Source organism: Centruroides sculpturatus, unplaced genomic scaffold (assembly GCF_000671375.1).
Source record: "Centruroides sculpturatus isolate CEXI.00-Female unplaced genomic scaffold, Cexi_2.0 scaffold61, whole genome shotgun sequence".
Taxonomy (NCBI): domain Eukaryota; kingdom Metazoa; phylum Arthropoda; class Arachnida; order Scorpiones; family Buthidae; genus Centruroides; species Centruroides sculpturatus.
The window spans coordinates 804,719-825,832 of NW_019384572.1; the positions used below are offsets into that span (position 1 = coordinate 804,719).

The window sequence follows — 21,114 nt, forward strand, 5'->3', positions numbered from 1 at the left end:
TACTGAATTCCAGGTTAATGGAATTTCACTGTACAGTCAAACCTCATCAAACTTAACTTGTTCCTGAAAGTTGTTCAGAAACCAATTTGTTCTCAAACCAAAACAAATTTTCCCATAAAAAAACAATGTAAAATCAATCAGACCCCAAAACAAAACATTTTTTTTTACCCTTTTTAAAATGCCTATAAAGGCAATATAATATTATATATACTATTACTTTATCTATACCTATATTTATTATATATAAAAAGAAAAATGCTCTATCACCACCAACTGAAACCAAAAATAACATTTTACAAAGAAGTGCTATGAATAGAAACTCAACTTTGACTGCCTGCATGAAAAATAACCAAATCAATCAACACAGACAAGTAATTTTTAATTATTATGCCTTTTTTTCCTTTTTTAACTATTTATAATTTGTTTTGTATACTAGTACAGACAAGTACTTTATCCACACTTTACGAAATATGGTGTTTCAATTGGTGTAATTTCAATTTGAATTAATTTATTTTATTTTATTTTTAGTTTTCATATAAAAGCCAGTTTTAATTATTATTTTATTATTTTTAGTTTAACTGGTTATAGATATTATATATTATATTAATAAATTATCATTTAATTTAACTTAAGCATATTTAAACACAAAATCTTGAATGCCATTTATATTATGTGAATGTCAATTAAGGCAGTTTTTATTAATTAATTTGATTTAAATTCAATTGTGGTGCATACAAAAAAACAGAAATAGTTTCTTTCCTGCATGCACATTGAAATGTATTTTAAGTAGCAATGCCATCAATGATTCGTGTTGTGATGTCTATATTGCAAGAATGACACAAGATGATTTTAGTACCACTAACTTCTGAACTGGTGGTCCTGTCGCCAATTGGTTGGGTTGTCGACTTTAACACAGGAAGTATAGGGAGTTGACCATTGGTGGCCAGCTCTGCTGAGCAGCTTGTTCAGAATCAGATTTATCATATGGCAACCAGAGCAAATTTGGCATTCAAAATTTTGTTCGTAAACAGAAGCATTTATAATCAAAGGTTTGGCTGTATTTTAAATATTTTATATTTGTCTTATTTTTAAAATGTTTCATTTGTTATTAAATATTTAAAGTACCTGTAGAAATGCAGCAAATAAATATATTACAAGAAATATTGGCGTGACTGATGTATGACCCGCTTTAAGAAATCGGATACCATATGTAAAAATTAAATGTCCTGGGATAACCATTAATAATAATACTCTTGCTGTCCTTGAATGACTACCTATGTAAAAATAATAGAAAAAATGAATAAAATCAAATAAATAAATTTGAAAAATTTTCTATTTATAACAAATTAAACTTTTACTAAGAAATTAAAAAATCACGAAACTTACTTTTACCAAAAAATGCAGAAAAAAAATTTATGCATAATTTGGAATCATTAGGTGGTAATGAACCTAATTTAGCTGTCTGATGGAGTGATGTTGAAATTCGGCTTGCTTGTACAGCTACCAAGTTACCACCAACACCTTTATTGAAAACAATCAATAATAATATATATTATAATAGAAAAGTTAATAATGCCAATTCAGCGAAATTGCTGCAGATATAAAAATTGCAAATACAGACAGGAAAAATAAGGTTAGAATTTGAGGAAAAAAAGTCAATTACGCTTAATTGGGACACGTTGGGACCAATTAAGTGGCTACCCCAATTAAATGAACTATAAAAAATTCTAAAATAAAATATTTAATACATAGATAAAAATAATAATTAGGTACCTGTACCTATTTTAATGCTTTATTAAACCATAATACTGAAAATATTTGTACTATAAATTTTGCCAGACTCACAACAATAGATAACTGATTTGCAAAATAGTGTTGCCAAATATTAGTAGTGACATACATGAGGTTTGACCATTTGATTCGTTCCTGATCGAAAGATTTTTTCTTTCTCCCTTTTTAGTTAGAACATGTTCTAACTAAAAAGGGAGAAAGAAAGGTTTCATCCAAAAGTCACCTTACGGTCTTCCATTGAGCACAGTTTCCTTTATTTGGAGATTTCCTTTACTTGGAGATGGGCCACTTTGGCACAAGTGTCCATAGAATCTGCCAGCTGTGGATGCTAATATCAACAATTGGATGGCTGCCATTTGAATCTAGACATACTTATGCACATAATACCTTCCAAGGAAACTCTAGCTGTCTTCCAACTCAGTCGAGAGACCTTGAAAAATTATCTGTTGTTCCTTCTTTTAAAGGGGTCATTTGTTCCTTCATTTTTAAAGGGGTCATCCAGTCCAATCCAGAGCAGGGTCAGTAGTACGCATTCAGGTCCATATCAGACGGAATCCCCATGTGATACATCCCGCTAAGGTGACCCCTTCTGGAAAAACTGAATTGCCCAAACAAAAGACAAAATTGCTTTGTCTCTGCCAATCATTAGGTCTACAAGACATTAGTGTATGTAGTGTCTACATATTTTTGGAAGATCCCTAAAATATATCAAAACTTGCTAAATTCCTTTTCTGCTACTGTCCCAATTAAACAATTAAATTATGTATTAATTTATTAGTTTGGTTTCCATTCTTTGGGATTTGGCCTAATAAAGTAGCTGTCCCGATTAACCGGTGGCCCAATTAAATGGAATTGACTGTATATGATTAGAAAATTAAAAAATATGTTTCCATACAAAGAAATTTTACTGCTACATCTCTAATCTCTCTCTCTCTTTCTTAATGTATCATGGCAGATTCATTTACAACAAAAGTGTAATCAATCATAAATAATGACATATCTCTTCAAATGGCCTGACATTAATGATATCAAAATTATTTTTACTTCCATCAATAAATCTTTTCTTTGACCTTTTTTAATAATTTACCATGAGTATTGCCATGAGTAAACATTCATGGCAAACACTTGGCATTATGAATTTGTAAGAGTAAAAGAACTAACTAAAATCCACTTATAAAACATAATACTGATACTCATGATGTGTATTAATATAAAATACATTTACTATCTGCATAAGTGCACATGCTGTGATAACACAAGAAATTCTAAAACATCAATTATATGTTGCACTGAATTAAACTTATGTGATTTGTATCATAATTATGTAACATCAAGTTTTATACTCTATGAACACTTAAGAATTAATATTACAATAATGAGAAAAAGTAAACAGACATGGAACTTCATTGTTATATTTAATAAAATAGAGACTAAATAATTCAAAATTGATTTAGTATCTTAATATCATATTAACATGAATATAAACAATACTTATTTCCAAATTCAACACTTTAAAGCTAAGATGTTTCAATTAATATTCAACTTTCAAAAGCTCACCTACTGTGTACTGTATAAATCAATGTAAAATTATTTTTGTTTAAATCCAGCAACTAATTTTTACTTTCCCTATCGTTTACAATTTATTATTGTGCAATTTTTGCTAAATACATCTATAAAATGAATTATTAATTATTAATGTTAATATCTTCTATAGTAAATTTTAAAAGTACAAATTTTATTTTTATAAATAGCTCACATTCAGATATATGTGTTCGATACAAAACTAGTTTTAAAAAGCCATTTATATTTCACATGACATATATAAGCATATACATACATATAATTTTTATTTATTAATTTAAAGTTTTCATATAAAAGCCAGTTTTAATTATTATTTTATTATTTTTAGTTTAACTGGTTATAGATATTATATATTATATTAATAAATTATCATTTAATTTAACTTAAGCATATTTAAACACAAAATCTTGAATGCCATTTATATTATGTGAATGTCAATTAAGGCAGTTTTTATTAATTAATTTGATTTAAATTCAATTGTGGTGCATACAAAAAAACAGAAATAGTTTCTTTCCTGCATGCACATTGAAATGTATTTTAAGTAGCAATGCCATCAATGATTCGTGTTGTGATGTCTATATTGCAAGAATGACACAAGATGATTTTAGTACCACTAACTTCTGAACTGGTGGTCCTGTCGCCAATTGGTTGGGTTGTCGACTTTAACACAGGAAGTATAGGGAGTTGACCATTGGTGGCCAGCTCTGCTGAGCAGCTTGTTCAGAATCAGATTTATCATATGGCAACCAGAGCAAATTTGGCATTCAAAATTTTGTTCGTAAACAGAAGCATTTATAATCAAAGGTTTGGCTGTATTTTAAATATTTTATATTTGTCTTATTTTTAAAATGTTTCATTTGTTATTAAATATTTAAAGTACCTGTAGAAATGCAGCAAATAAATATATTACAAGAAATATTGGCGTGACTGATGTATGACCCGCTTTAAGAAATCGGATACCATATGTAAAAATTAAATGTCCTGGGATAACCATTAATAATAATACTCTTGCTGTCCTTGAATGACTACCTATGTAAAAATAATAGAAAAAATGNATACAAGTGAAACTTCTCAATGACAAATCAAAGTGATGAGGAATCAAAAATTGTGTTATTGTGAAAAAATGAGTAAAAAAATTGAATTTGTATAAATGATTGTAGACTTAAAATCTTAAATAATTTACCACTAATGCTGGTAATTATAGTTTTTTCTATAAAATTATTTTTTAATGTTATTTCTTCAGCAAGAAAGATGATGCATTTTGATAGCCCTTTACATTTATGCTACTATAAAATATAATATTCTTGACTGCTTTTTATGTACTTTTACTAATTTATCATTAAGTAAATTTTCTAATTCTAATACTAGTTTTCATTGTCATGTTTTCATTGTTTTCATTAAGTATGGTACACACCACTGATGGTTTTCTCAAAATAGCTTAAATTACTAAATAATAACTCATAATATTAATGTATTTGTAAACAAACAGGTAAAATTATATATGATAATGTCATAATTTTGTTCAAGAATTACAAAAAAACTTTGATTCTGAAAAAAGTTCAGATAATCTAAACTCTGATAATTCAAAATCATGTCTTTTGGTCCCAAGTTTTGAAGTAACAAGGTTTTACTGTAGTTATTTTTGATTTATTTCTTTACACTTTTACTAATCCAACTTTAATCTAAGTAAAGTGCAAAGTATTACTACTTTTTAAGATTTACAAATTAAAAATTTTTTGGTCTTATTATTTATTGTAGCTTATCAATAAAATATTTTAAGACTTAAAAAAATTATTGTTTTTTAAGATTTTCTATTATTTTATATGAGTTGTAGATTATCTGAATAACTATTGAACATGTATTTTCAGTATTTATATCTATGGTTTCAAATTTTTATATTTTTATAAAATTTTGTTATAATTGAACACATTAAATGCACCAAATAAAAAAATCCATTAATAGAGCTAAATACAAGAAAAAAATCTAATCAATTCTGAAGATTTATGTATTTTGATTAAAACAATAATATGCAATTAAATTATGTAATATAAATACCTAGAAATAGCCATTGCACTAATTACAGGTGTCCATCCTGAATATAATACTTCTTGAGTATATTTATTATGACAAGCAATAAAAGACCAAACTGGTATTAAAAGTAAACAGAAAATAACAATTGATGGAGCTAATAATGGGCTTGGTCCTGTAAAAAAAATGATGTTAGTTTTAGAGCTATTTAGAACATTTAAATTTGTCAAAATTATACATTTAGAAAATAATTATTATTGAAAATATTAATTAGATTAAAATATTAATTAAAATTATAATGTAACTATTTAAAAAAATGTAAAATAATAATAAAAAATATAAGACTTACTAAAAGTGTCTAAAAAGAATTTGACACACTTTGTAACAGCTTAGAAAAATCATAAAATATTCAAGAAAAATATTTTTCAATTTACAGTGGAACCTTGGTATATGACCTTAATCCGTTCCTGATGTTTGGACTTATACCAAACCAACCTTTCCCATAAGAAGTAATGTAAAAATGATTAATCCATTTCTCATGTAAAAAAAATGGCTGGCTTTAAAAACCTCACTTTCCTGGCTAGTTCCTGCTTGATTTTTCATGAGATCAGCATGCATCTTTTTAGTTTTATCACAAGTAATTGCTTCTGATACACTGTCGCCAGCACACTATTTTTCAGTTATCCAAAGCAAAAACAATTTCTCAACATGATCTAATGTCTTCAATCTCTGTTTAGAAATTGATTTAACCCCTTTTGCAACGTTAGCAGATTTAATAATGTCTTTATTTTTCATAATTGTCGATATTGTCGTTCTCAGAATATGGTATGCAACAGTTAAAATTTCAAACATGCATACCATCTTCATATTTCTCAACAATATCTTTTTTCAGTTCCATTGTGATTCTAGTAATTTTTTTTAGTTTTCTGTTGCTTTTCATTTGCCTTTTTGCAATTCATGATTAATAAAAATAATAAAATTTTACTTACAAATTAAGATCAGAAGAAATTTAACAAAGTTATAAACTGCGGCACCACGAATGTCTAGTCTGGTCTACTAAATCGATAGTGCTACTTGTTCATAGATGGCATGTATAATTGAATTAAGTCATATACCGAACAAAAGTCGTATACTGAGCAAAATTTGTTTCGTCCAAACAGGACATACAGTGGTACCTCGTATAACATACGCCTCGAATAACGGACTTTCTATTTGGCCGTTACGTGACTCGAGCAACGGACTGGCTGCAAACAACGGACTTTCTGTTTGGCAGTTACGTTAGGCAAACAATGGACTTTCTGTGAACAAGTGTGAATGACGTTTCCACTCTTTTGCCGTTGCCAATGACAATCTGCTATTTTTATAATATATTAATATTATTAGAATATATTATTAGTATATTTGAAGTACAGTATATCTGTACTTCAGATTCAGATCCCATTGGGATTCGGCTTGCTTCCTTGTTTATTACGTACATCACCTCAGTGCAGGGTATTTACATTTATTCAAGTGTTGTGCAAATCATGGCTTCTAAAAAAACAGAAAGGTGATTTCAATTGAAACAAAGCAAAGAAATCATCAGAAGGAATGAAAGTTGACAGAAACTTCCTTGTCAAATGGGAAGAGGTTCAGGAGTTTACCAACACTCATTATCCAAACACAGTTGAGGCCAACAGGATCAATGATCTCTACAATGACACCCTTGCCCGTCATTTCCGGTGTTGAACCTGTTGAAGAAGAGAGAGAAACAGACCACTTTGGACATGTTTTTCAAAAAGCCAGCTGTCAAAAGACAAAAGATGGAACAAGAGGAGCTGACCCTGCAAGCCTCTCCTGAATCTGACTCTGACTAAAAAACAATAAAAAGAGACCTGCTGCAATGTGTAAAAAGTCTGTATCTGTATGAATGTGTGAATAAAGTGATCCTCCACCTCCTCCTCACAACATCTGACTACCCGGCATAATTGGCGACTGCTCCATTTTCATTTTTTTATGGTACAGTACGGTTATTTTGTGATGCGGAACAAATTATATGTTTTAATATGTATTTTTATGGGAAAATGCGTTTCGTATAACGGACTTTTCACTTAACGGACGTTCACCTAGAACGGATTAAGTACATTATACGAGGCACCACTGTATTCCAAATTGGATGTATTCTAAAGCAGATGTATACCAAGGTACCACTGTATATTAAAAAAAATATGTAACAAAACGTGTTAAATATTTTATGATACAGTAGTCACCACTGAACTTAGACCAGGCCACAGTTAACATATCATCCAATAAATAGGTTTAAAAAAAGTAGCTTTGATTCACTGTATGAATGTTTTACATCATTTAAAACAAATAAACAGTAATTAATCTTTATTTTTGTTAAATATGAACTTGATATCTTGCATGTTTAACAAGATTGAGCCAGTCAAACTTGAGTCACAAATAGACCACTGCATGTTTAATATTTTGTTGCATCATCTTTGCAGCCAAAACACCTTCCATATATTTCGGCATGCTGTTGACTAGGTGTTCACATTCATCTGCCATTATGGAATTCCAGATAGTTAAGATGGAAGCTTTTAGTCCTTCAACTGTCCGAGGGAATGTTTTTCGCAGACATCTCTTCATAATGTTCTGGTAAAAGATCTGGGCTGTTGGATGGCCAAGGAAGAACTTCTATGTTATTTTCTGCAAGCCACTGTTTCGTTTTTCTGCTTATATGATATGTGGCTCCATCCTGCTGGAAAATGCAGGTTCTATTTGGATATAGTTTTGCTATGGACAGAATTAAATACTGTTGTAGAATGTTAATGTATTGCTCTGAAGCAAGTGTTCCATCAACAAATGTTAACTGAACCATACATCCCCACACCATAAAGCTGGCAGGAAATTTCACTGAGCAGTATAACAACAATATCTCATTAGCTTCAGTGGCAGATCAAATGAAATGTTTGTTTTTGTCTGTTGCTGATAATTCAAAGTTTGATTTATCAGACCACAGAATTTCATGCCACTTTTGTTGAGACCAGGAAAGATGTTCTTTGGCTCACTGTACCCATTTTTTCTTTTGATGTGCTGTTAGCAAAGGTTTTTCACGTGCTGCATAGAACTGGCAATGCATTTCTTGCAGTCTCCTGCATGTTGTCAAAACAGATACTTTCTTTCCAGTTGTATCATTCCATATTATAGTTACATTCAATATCTGTGGCAAGGCAGTTGTTTTTCACAATTCTTTTAAAACTCCTATCATCAACTTTTGAAGTTTTTCGCTGATGTCCAGCAGTTTTGTTAGGTAAACCATGGCTGTCGTTAGTGTAATAAACAATAATCTGGTGCACTGTTGTCTTGCTTAGCACTAGCTCTCTTCTAATAGCTCTCTCAGACATGTCATGACTTTATTTAGCAATGATAGCATTCCTTAAATCTTCTGAAACAGCTTTTCCACTGGTCATTGTAGATAAAATGTAAAAGTTCATAAATAAAACTAAAAAAAAACACCTTATATCATTCACAAGATTACTTCAGGCTAAAATGAGGCTAAAATAATCAGTTGTTTCATAAATGCAATTGTAACATTTGTAAGGAACCAAGTCCGAGCATTATTTTTATTTTACTTTTATTTTGCTTTTATTATATTTTGTTTGGGGCTTATGTTTAGTTAGGACGAAGGTTTCCTCACCCATCACCTTAGAAAGTAAAAAAGAGAGAAGATAAAACCAACTCACCGACAACGCAACGAAAGCACCATAGCTAGCAATTGCACTCACATGCACGCCTGAGCGGCAGATAGTAAGCCCACATTGAAAAGGGGGGGAAAGACCCTACAGACTTTTAGGGACTTGTTAAACCTTAAAGAAAACATCCCAAAAATTGTTCAAGAAAAGACTGTAAAAGGTTAACAAAGTATTGTCGGGAATTAAGCTACCAGATAAGTAAGAAATAGTGAATGTTACAAGTAAGTATGTAAATGAGGGGAGTGTCTCACTTAGAAACTGTGACGTCACCTCAGACTATAAATAGCGTAGCTCAAGTGAAGACAACAGAGGTGAGCTCCTGAAAGGAATAAGCGTAGTCTGCTAGTAGCAGTGAACGAGGTGTCCAATAGGAAATAGTCCAAAGCGATTGCAGTTTTCGATTTGTGGATCGAGGAATAGGAAAAGTCTTGAGTTGGAAAAAAGGTTCCTAGTATAATTGAGGTGACAGTTAGGATTTGTAGTTGTAAGAATTTCTGTACCTTAAGTTAAGGATTGATTTTGTCGGAATTCCAAGGGGAAAAGTTCTAAGTTAGAATAAGATTGTGATTTTGTCGGGTTGATATTTTTTGGACTTTATTTGATTGAATAAATTTGTTGTTTGTTATAAATATTGTAAATAGTTATTCCTAGATCTTTATTAAATACTTTTATTGATTTTGACTAACTTGTCTCTAATTTATTTCGGTGCACTCGAAAGTCCAGGCCTGGCAAACTAACAAATGCAAACCCGCGTAAAGTACCCGTTAGGTACTGGCTCTTTCTGGAACGAAATTCATTGTAGAGCGATAAGTTAAAAATAGTACTTTACACATTATTCAAATGCAAATTATCAGCTGGTCTATGTTCATTGACATGAGTGATGCAGAGGTCTATGTTTTTTGATGCCTGTGACTTAAGTTGACCGGCTCAATTTTGTTAAACTTGCAAGATATCAAGTTGATATTTAGCAAAAATAAAGATTAATTACTGTGTATTTGTTTTAAATTATGTAAAATATTCATACAATCAGGGCCGGATTAACCCACTTTGGGACCCTAGACATTTTCTTCTTACTGGGCCCCCTCGCTCACAAGAAATAGAGCACACAAAAAATATAAAACAATAAATAAAACAAAACTAAATAATGTGAAAAACTAAAACAAATCTTAAATTTTTATTATATTTAATACACAACAATAAATTTTAGTTTTTCTAGAAAAGTTTGAACAGTTTGTTTATAAATTTAACAAATTGAAATTCATTTTATTAAATGTCTAACAAAAGTTGTTATACAAAATAAATATTATTTTAAAATATTAATTTTCAACAAGACTGTCTTGTTTATAAAATCGTACTGCCTGCTGTGTTACCAGCTTAGAGGTATGAAAGAGTACATGTCAGGAGTTGCAATATGGCACAGAGTATTAAGTGCCAAAATCACGCGCGCATAAAAAAAAACCAGACTTGTAGGTAGCCTACTCAGAGCAACGAGAACCGAGTCAAAGTTAAATACAAAATGGCGACTCTCTCTACAAACAGGCAAACCGAAGTCAGGTGGTGAGAGTACCACCCACAGTCGTTCTAGGAACTGGACTGTAACTCTAGGACTGAACACGTAGTATTTTCTTTGTTGAATAAAATTTGTAATCTAATTTTGTAAATCTAGGAGTGTTTCAAATATGACATTAAAACAGGGTTTTATGTCGTTAGAAGTAGGTTTATTAACATTATCTAGTATAGTAAAATCGTGAAACTGATAAAAATTTGATATTATATTAGAGTCGTCATTACGTCCGATGACGTTATAATCGGGTTAAACTTTATATTGTTTGTGCAAAATAATAAAATAATTTTGGACGATACAATAGCCACGATAATTTTTTTCAAAAACAGGAAATTCTCGTTAGGCATTGACAAAAATTCAACTCGGGCCGACGGGTTGCAACGGAGAAAAATTTCGAAATTGGATAGGTTAATTTCATCACAAATGCATTGTGGACAATCTCGTGGTCGTGGCCGGCGAAGTTTGAACGATCGCGCCAAAAAGCAGCGATACTAAAGAAGATTGGATAATGTGAACGAGACCCGCCTTGAGCGTCAAAGTGATTCTGCTTAGTATTGTCTCCGAGACATAGTCGCGTCCCAAATACGGTTTTGCCGTTTTACTTGCTTAATTTAATCTTTTTGGTTAATATTTAAATAATATATTTTATCAGTTTTATCAGTATAATACAGTTGTCCAACAGAAAAGTAAACTATCTTATTTACAAATCTTTTCAAAATAAACAATTTGGCCGGGCCCTTTAAAAACCGGGCCCTAGACATTTGTCTCATTTGTCTATACGATGATCCGGCCCTGCATACAATGAATCAAAGCTACTTTTTTTAAACCTATTTATTGGATGACATGTTAACTGCGGCCTGGTCTAAGTTCAGTGGTGACTACTGTAGTATTGAAATATCTTACCTATTTTGTTGTACAAGAGGCTACTAATACCCGATAACAGAGATAAAGTAGTTAGATCCCCAAGAGATGCTGCAATTGGTGTAGCAACATTATCAGGATTAATGTGACATCTTCTAGAAAATATCACTACAGCTATCATTACAATTCCTATACAAAGAACAGAAAAAGATTTTAATTTAAATACATATATTTTTTTCAACTTCCTAAATTATCAATTAATAGAACACACACAGACAGTGGTTTTTATATTATTAAGTATTAAAATTACTTAATAATATAAAAACCACTGTCTGTCTATTGATATATTTGTAGCACAAATATATCAATAGTATAAGTAATTTTAGTATAACTAGAGTATAACTATCTTACCTAAAATCAAACTAGCAAGTGATGCGGTTGTTACACTACTAGCACATAACAGAATGGCATGACTAATGTCAAATTTTCCTTCTGGAATCCATCCCATCACCATAGCAAATAATGAAGCCAAAAACCCTACTACTATTGCTTGGCACTGAGAAAAAAATATTATCTCTACAAATTATTCTTATAACAAAATCTTTCATAACTAGTATTACTTAATATTTATAATCAAGTATTATTATGATATCCCTAAATGAATCAATAAAAATTTTTAAGATATTCAAACGTTAAAATTACTTAAACTAGGTTGGGCTTTTGATGTGGTAGGAGATTAGTGGGATTGAGTTGGGAGAAAGTGATAAAAACAATTGGTCTTAGTAACTAAAATGTACATTTATTGACCTCAGTATTTACAATAATAAAAGTAAAAACTATTTCTCAAATTGTTCTTCAGTGGTATCATCTACAGAATAAGAGCTTTAATTTGATATCTGAACTATATTTTTAGTCCCAGCAGTTTACTAAAAAACTAAGTCAAACAACTGAAACAACTGAACTTTCAATTAATTACTTAAATAATAATACTAGTATATACTAACTGTTAGCTAATCAAATGGACATTTATTACATATAGTATGAATTTCTTATGTCTCAAGCAGTTGAATAAATCTGTTTTAATCCATACAATATTTTTACTGAATCAAAAATAATTTATTGAAATTTTTGTGAAAGCTTTCTTCTAATTTTACCATTAATTTTGATTTAGTTTTCTATTCTTAGGAAATTGTCTACAAGTTTCCTTCTATAATTTGTATTAAATCAATATGAATAAGTTTGATTAAAATTATTAACTTTTTATATGTATGTAAATGTGTGTGATATGTGTATAAGGCTATCAGTGTAATAGTCATACAGTATATGTTATGGCTAAAGTTTGCAAATCAGATAGCACTAGGATTAATCAGGTAATGGTGACTTTGTCCAAACTTTTGATTAAGGCAAGTAACAATGTATTTTGAACTTTATCTGTTTAAAGCATGCTTCAACCAATTCACAAATGGAAAAAGCTGATATTATCCAAAAATGATGCAACACAACAAAACTTAAAATTTGGGTTTTATTCACCCCATTTTGAAAAAGTAAAGAGAAAATTTAATGTTTTACTTCACTATGATATTTCCAATGTAGGTTGGATGGATAAAGAAAGAATTTTGTTTTTAAATAAATTCAAATTTATTATTTCTCTACTACATAAAAGATGAAATAAGCAAAAATAGATGATACCAGTTATTTCACCAAAATATCATCAGTTTTAGCTAAAAATCATAATTTATACATAAAAGTTGTAGATTTAACTTTAAAGTAACAATAAGGAATACTTTTATTTACAGCATATGATATGTATATACGTTTTAAATTGCATATATCAGGAGTTGATCATAGTAATAAATATAATTGAAAAAGATAAAAGATCATGGTTTTAATGTTTTTTCTTGTTTTTCAGCATTTCCTCAAATAAAAGGTAGTGTCACAGTATGTTTTTATATGATCCTTAGTATTTGAAAAGACTTTTAAGATGCCAAGTTTTGTGTTTGTCTTCTAATAGTGCTTATAAGCTCTGGAAGTTTATAAGTGTATTTTAAGAAGATTATTATAGGCATGAAATCTGACCCTGTTCCCAATAATCTTGTACTGCCCCAAAATGCTCATGCCCATAAGAATACAAATCTACATTCAGCTCTGTCCAAACTCCATGGATAGATTCCACATTATCTGGATAAATCTTAAATTTTAAATTTTGTTCTTGCTTCATCAATCAATTTTTGGATAATGTCAACTTTATCAGCTTGTGACTTAGATAAAATTCAAAAATGAATGGATTATTACTTGCTTTAACCAAAAATTTGGATAAAGTTAGTATTAGCCAGTTAATCCTAGTTCTATCCAATTCACATGCTTTAGTCATCACATATATATGTACAAGAACATAAATGGCCAAACTCAGTTTAGACATTACAAAAAATTATTATTAAAATCAGAATGATAATCTTGTATACTTTCTAACAAATTTGCGTAAAAAATTCATAATTTTGCAAAATTTATTTTGAACAAATAAATGCATTTTTTCAATCAGATAATGCTATTTACATATAAAATTTTTCTTTATTCAGAAACCAATAAATCATAAATAATCTAATATGGCACAGTAACTGTGAATAAACAAATTTTGATATTTTAACTCACAAATGTTAAAATATTTGTAACTATATTTATTTAGTATGTATAAATTAATTTACATCTATTAAACTAGCATATACAGAAATTTAGTGTAACAATAAAAATAATTATGATAAATGAATTACTCACTTGAATTAATGCTAAATTTCCACTAGCCATTTTCCATTGTTCTTTCAAAGTATCCATATTTCCCAAATTTGCCTAACAAAGTTAATACAAAATACATACATATAAAACAAAAGGAATGTCCAACTAAACAATAAAATCTGAAAAACTGAAAACCTTTACAATCCAGCATTTAATTAAAAAAAAAAAACATTCTTGGCTAATTTAACTAGCTATTTTTCATCAGTAACAACAAGATTCCACAACAGTTCAAAATAATTTAAATGAATGGAAGATACATCATATTACAGATTGACTATGATGATAACATAAGACAATACTAATAACAACAAAAAAAATAACAATCACCAAGATTATACAAATTTATAACAGTATGACAAGATCAAGACTAATAATCTAGCAGTATAGAAACTACCATGTATCAGACAGGTTGTTAGAGTCCCAGTGGATTATGTAGTCTTCTTTTACACTGTGTTTGAATCTAAAGATGGTTATTTAAATTAACCAAAAACATTTGTTTTGTTAAAAATTAAATGCTGAATTGTAAAAGTTTTTGGTGTTTTTTTTTACACATATACAGTGCTACCTCATACTTTAAACACTAAATCTGATAGAAATTTGCTTTGGAATTTGAACTGTGTATACAGTGAAAAAAATGCACTTGAAGCATAAACATAATCTGTTGGTGCCCAAGTTATCTCTTGCTCTTGCATTATGTTTATGTTTCTCAGTGCTTTTTCACTCTATTTTTGGTGTGTTTAGTTATATATATTATGTGTTAATCATCTATTTTTAACAATTTCTTCCTGCAACTTTTCTTTATCAACAGCTTTTAGGTGCTCTGTATGTTATTCATACTTTAGTTCAAAATTTCCAAAACAGAAGTTTTGAACAATTTGGAGTTTGTATGGCCTTCAGGAATGAATTAAATTTGAAGTACAAGGTATCACTGTATATTTGTGTTATTAGTAAACAATATTCACAGTTCAAAGAACAGACAGTATTAAAATTCTGAATACTACTTGTATTCTATAATCTAGAAATTGGTTTTATATTTATTTTTACTACAGAAGAGTGTCGTTTATCTGAATCAATTGGGGACTGGGGTTGTTCGGATAACTGATTATATACGAAAAAATATATTAACCTATCCCATGTTGAAATTTTTCTCTGCTGCACATCGCTTTGCATTGAATTTTTGTCGATGTTAAGCCCAATGTAAATTTTTTAAAATAATAATCGTGGCTATTGTATTGTAAAAAATTATTTCTTTATTTTGTACAAACAAAATAAATATATTGAAAAATATAAATAAATACAAAAAATTATATTTTGGAAGTTAATCTAGTATCAAAAACATTTGATTCAGCACGACACAATCTGACTGGAACGCTTTTGGTTAACTGACGTTTCAGTTGATCGGCTTCCGGATAAACGATGCTCTACTGTATTCTCACAAATAACAAAAGTTTACCAAAAACATCTTATCGCATCCCTGGCAACAGACCAGGGACCAATAGAATCGCAGAGAACCATCATTTGGATCAACCAAAATCTCAGATTTCAGGAAGAAAAAGGTTATAAAAGCCCAAAATCCCAAAGACACGGGGAGGTTGGGAGTGAACAGTTTTGCGGATCAATAGGATTGTCCAAGCGAGGGCAAACACGTGAAATGGAACCAATAGAGGAACGAGGGGACCGAACTTCCCACAACAACAGGGGCGTGCCGTAACATTTGATGATAGGGAAGCTGTGTTCCTGTAAGAAGCCGACATCCAGGGACAATCAGTCAATTGCGCGTCAGTGATGGTCTAGGGTCCATTCATATCGTTATAAACGATAAAAACTTACACCCACAATAAAAACTTACTTAGTGAAATAAAATATGTGGTGGATGTACTGGTACATACAAAATATTCTTCAATTATATGAATGTATTTTTAAAGAAAATTATAATTAAATATAGCTTTTCAAAGAAACGTACATAAAAATATAAAATATACTTTACTTTTTAAATCTTAAAACAATGCACTTAGTCAAATAGCTCCCTATGAGTGGCTAATGAATGGAATCGAAGACGGTTGCAGAGTGTGCATACATGCAGTCTGCCAAATCCCCAGGGTGCCGATACCGGTCAATGTCAAATGCCTGTTTATTCGCATCACTAATATATCTCAAAAGTTGCGACAGGATTCTTGTAAATTTTAAACGTTTCTCATCATAGCTGTAAAAATCTAAATACGTTAAACTTAATAGATTGTCCGTTGTTTGTTTTCTAATTCATTTTAGGACCAGGTGTTGTCCACGGAAATTTCAAAAATTTACAACTTTTCGATCACTCTCGTTAAACTGGAAACATTTCTGTCTTTATTACGTCTAATACAGTACAGTGGAACCTCGGTATACGACCTTAATCCGTTCCCGATGTTTTGGACTTATACCAAACCAACCTTTCCCATAAGAAGTAATGTAAAAATGATTCATCCGTTCTCGTGTAAAAAAAAGGCTGGCTTTTAATTAAACACCTCGCTTTCCTGGCTAGTTCCTGCTTGATTTTTCGTGAGATCAGCATTTATCTTTTTAGCTTTCTCGCAAATAATTGCTTCCGACACACTGTCTCCAGTACTGTTTTTCAGTTATCCAAAGCAAAAACAATTTATCGACATGATCTAATGTCTTCGATCTCTGTTTAGAAATTGATTTAACCCCTTTCGCAACGTTAGCAGATTTAATAATGTCTTTATTTTTCGCGATTGTCTATATCGTCGTTCTCGAAATACGGTAAACAACAGTTAAAATCTCAAACATGCGTGTCACCTTCGTATTTCTCAACAATCTCTTTCATCAGTTCCATTGTAATTCTAGTCATTTTTTTAGTTTTCTGTTGCTTTTCATTTGCCTTTTTGCGATTCGTGATTAATAAAAATAATAAAATTTTACTTACGAATTAAAATCAGAAGAAATTTAACAAAGTTATAAACCGTTGCACCGCAAACGTCTAGTCTGGTCTAGTACACCGATAGTGCTACTTGTTCATTGATGGTGCGTATAATTGAATTATGTCGTATACCGAGCAAAATTTGTTTCATCCAAACAGGACGTATTCCGAATTGGACGTATTCTAAAGCAGACGTATATTGAGCTACCACTGTATTTTGAAGAAATCAGTCCCCACTGTACTTGGCTATAGATTGGTTCGGTTAAACTTTTGTTTAAGTAAAATTTTGGCTCTTTCATCAGGGTTTTATTTGTGTCCCCAATTCCCTAATCGCTTAATTATTTAACCACTTCTTAAGTAGAAATAAGTCGAAACCGGTTACTTTGTACTCGAATATTTGTAGTCTCGGGAAAAAGTGGAAAGACAAATTTTTATGACAAATGGATACATAAATCGTAAATTTAAGGAAAATAAATTCTAGAGCTTTTTCTGTACCTGGTGCATCTCTCTCATTCATTAAATTTAGTTGTAAATGACGCTGTCGAAGTAACGGTTAATTTTTTAACATTATACAAGAATTGTACACGTTTTTTTCTACATCCCCTTAAAGGGATGTAGAAAATGGAATATACGAAATCGTAATATCANGACTATTTCGTACAAATTATATTAAGATCCACTTTTTTAATGAATTTTAAATCCGTTTTTGACTACTGCTTGCCTGTTTTACAATGACAGGCCCATCCTTTCTAAGTAAGGCCAATAAAGAAATTCAAAAGACATACTTTCTTCTAAATTAACTCAGCAACCTTCCATATATCAATAATCTCAAAGTTGAAAGAACACAACTTGGATTACCTAATATTATAAAATGAATAAATATTTTGACTGCATATTATGTTTCAACGTTTATAATGGTATAATAAATAACTATTGGCTTTGTCTAAGAGTTCCCAATAAGAAAACCCACAATAATTCACGTCTATATAATCCACATTACCATCTAACTAACTATTTTCCATAGATAATCCTTTTATTGTAGAGCTGATAACTCGAGACCTATAGAACACATATTGCATTATGATTATGCATTATGCATGAACTTTTAAAGGTGGCAACCTTTAAAAGTTCATGCAGATGTATTTTATATAAGCAATAAAATTTAATAGTTAATTTGTTTATTCATTTTAATTAATATGTATTTTATTTTTTTATAAATACAAGGGAAGCGGCACTTCCACCGCTTCTAATGACGGCACGCCACTGCACAACAAACCTCTCCATCTGATAGGTGCTACAAGGGATTCTGCCTACCGATGGAAATTGGATTCATCGGAATTGGGCACAATGTGAGCCCAGCTGCCACTTCCTCCTCCATGGGATTGTCTCCTGAGCGACTAATGAAATTCCGAAGGATCTTCCATCGAGTGGGGACAACAACTCTACAATTGGACAGTGTAACCCATATATCTGTAAGCATGTTTCTACCAAATAAACGTGTTAATTGTGGATTTACGATCTCTGTGTGAGTCTCTCTGCATCCAACAAACCACTACCCCCATACAGAAAAGGCTTTCTCACATCATCCTGACAGATCATGGGCAAAGCGAGTATCGTAACCTTTAACTGAAAGGTCAACCCCACACTGGTGTCGACGTCAGACTACCTTAACCTCACACATGGAAGATATTAAGAAATTATTATTGTTCTATTTCTTAAAATAACAAGACAAAATTAATTTTTAAACATGTAAAAGATTTAAAATATACTAACTTGGGTAGAAAGACGAGAGGCTAAAGTCATTTCTAAATTTCCTTTTAATCCAAGTAATGCAGGTACCAAAATAAATACCTCTGAGATTTTTTGAAACACTTCCCAATGCTGAAATTATTTAAATAAATCTTTCAGTTTATCAACTTTTTAAAACTAATAGTGTTAAAATAACATTTTTTCAATGTTCAATAATAATAGTAATTAAATGATTTTATTGAATGATTTAATATATTGAAAATATTTTAAAAATTGCCTATATTATAATAAACATCAATTCAAAAACCTTATTTATAGTTTAAGCCAAATGAACAGCTAAACTATTGGGCTATAATACAGCTATGTAATTAACTAAATACTAAATAATTTGTCTTTGTCTCAGATGTGTTGTCAGATATGCTACCCGGACCTCCTATTTTATTAATTACATAGCCACATTATATCATGATAATTCAGCAATTCATTTGACTTTAACTAATATTAAACAGCTACTCAAGAAAATGAATTAAATTAGATATCAGAGATGATGCAATATGTTTTAGGTTAAATATTAAAACACAGTTAACAAAACTATTTCTAATTTTGCTATAAGCAATAATATAAAATAACTTAACTTAAAAAGCAATTAATTCAGAAAAGTTATGTTAGCTAATGTAACATCATAATCAAGGCTGTGGAGTTGATGTCAGAAGCAAATTCATTGTAGAGGAGTTTGAGTCAGTAAAAATGAACTCTGACTCCTATTTTTTAAATGTTATTTATAATAAACTTGTAATAGGAGCATTAACTTCCTATCTTGCATTACAAGGGCCTCCAACAGTAGTGTGTGGTGACATTTGATGATATATCCCTATATATCATATAACATTTCCAATGATAGAATCATTGGAAATGTTATATGATATATAGGGATATATCATCAAATGTCACCACACACTACTGTTGGAGGCCCTTGTAATGCAAGATAGGAAGTTAATGCTCCTATTACAAGTTTATTATAAATAACATTTAAAAAATAGGAGTCAGAGTTCATTTTTACTGACTCAAACTCCTCTACAATGAATTTGCTTCTGACATCAACTCCACAGCCTTGATTATGATGTTACATTAGCTAACATAACTTTTCTGAATTAATTGCTTTTTAAGTTAAGTTATTTTATATTATTGCTTATAGCAAAATTAGAAATAGTTTTGTTAACTGTGTTTTAATATTTAACCTAAAACATATTGCATCATCTCTGATATCTAATTTAATTCATTTTCTTGAGTAGCTGTTTAATATTAGTTAAAGTCAAATGAATTGCTGAATTATCATGATATAATGTGGCTATGTAATTAATAAAATAGGAGGTCCGGGTAGCATATCTGACAACACATCTGAGACAAAGACAAATTATTTAGTATTTAGTTAATTACATAGCTGTATTATAGCCCAATAGTTTAGCTGTTCATTTGGCTTAAACTATAAATAAGGTTTTTGAATTGATGTTTATTATAATATAGGCAATTTTTAAAATATTTTCAATATATTAAATCATTCAATAAAATCATTTAATTACTATTATTATTGAACATTGAAAAAATGTTATTTTAACACTATTAGTTTTAAAAAGTTGATAAACTGAAAGATTTATTTAAATAATTTCAGCATTGGGAAGTGTTTCAAAAAATCTCAGAGGTATTTATTTTGGTACCTGCATTACTTGGATTAAAAGGAAATTTAGAAATGACTTTAGCCTCTCGTCTTTCTACCCAAGTTAGTATATTTTAAATCTTTTACATGTTTAAAAATTAATTTTGTCTTGTTATTTTAAGAAATAGAACAATAATAATTTCTTAATATCTTCCATGTGTGAGGTTAAGGTAGTCTGACGTCGACACCAGTGTGGGGTTGACCTTTCAGTTAAAGGTTACGATACTCGCTTTGCCCATGATCTGTCAGGATGATGTGAGAAAGCCTTTTCTGTATGGGGGTAGTGGTTTGTTGGATGCAGAGAGACTCACACAGAGATCGTAAATCCACAATTAACACGTTTATTTGGTAGAAACATGCTTACAGATATATGGGTTACACTGTCCAA

General features: G+C 30.3%; 1 protein-coding gene across 1 annotated transcript in view; it reads right to left on the reverse strand.

The window, feature by feature from the left end:
- The window catches only part of LOC111624222 (solute carrier family 41 member 1-like), a 51,297-nt gene that overhangs the window by 3,416 nt on the left and 26,767 nt on the right, over positions 1–21,114 (reverse strand). The window contains 8 exon segments of the mRNA XM_023367035.1: positions 1,126–1,274; positions 1,387–1,521; positions 4,787–4,829; positions 5,394–5,575; positions 11,599–11,745; positions 11,968–12,112; positions 14,329–14,400; positions 19,037–19,144. Coding sequence (XP_023222803.1) covers positions 1,126–1,274; positions 1,387–1,521; positions 4,787–4,829; positions 5,394–5,575; positions 11,599–11,745; positions 11,968–12,112; positions 14,329–14,400; positions 19,037–19,144 — 981 coding nt within the window.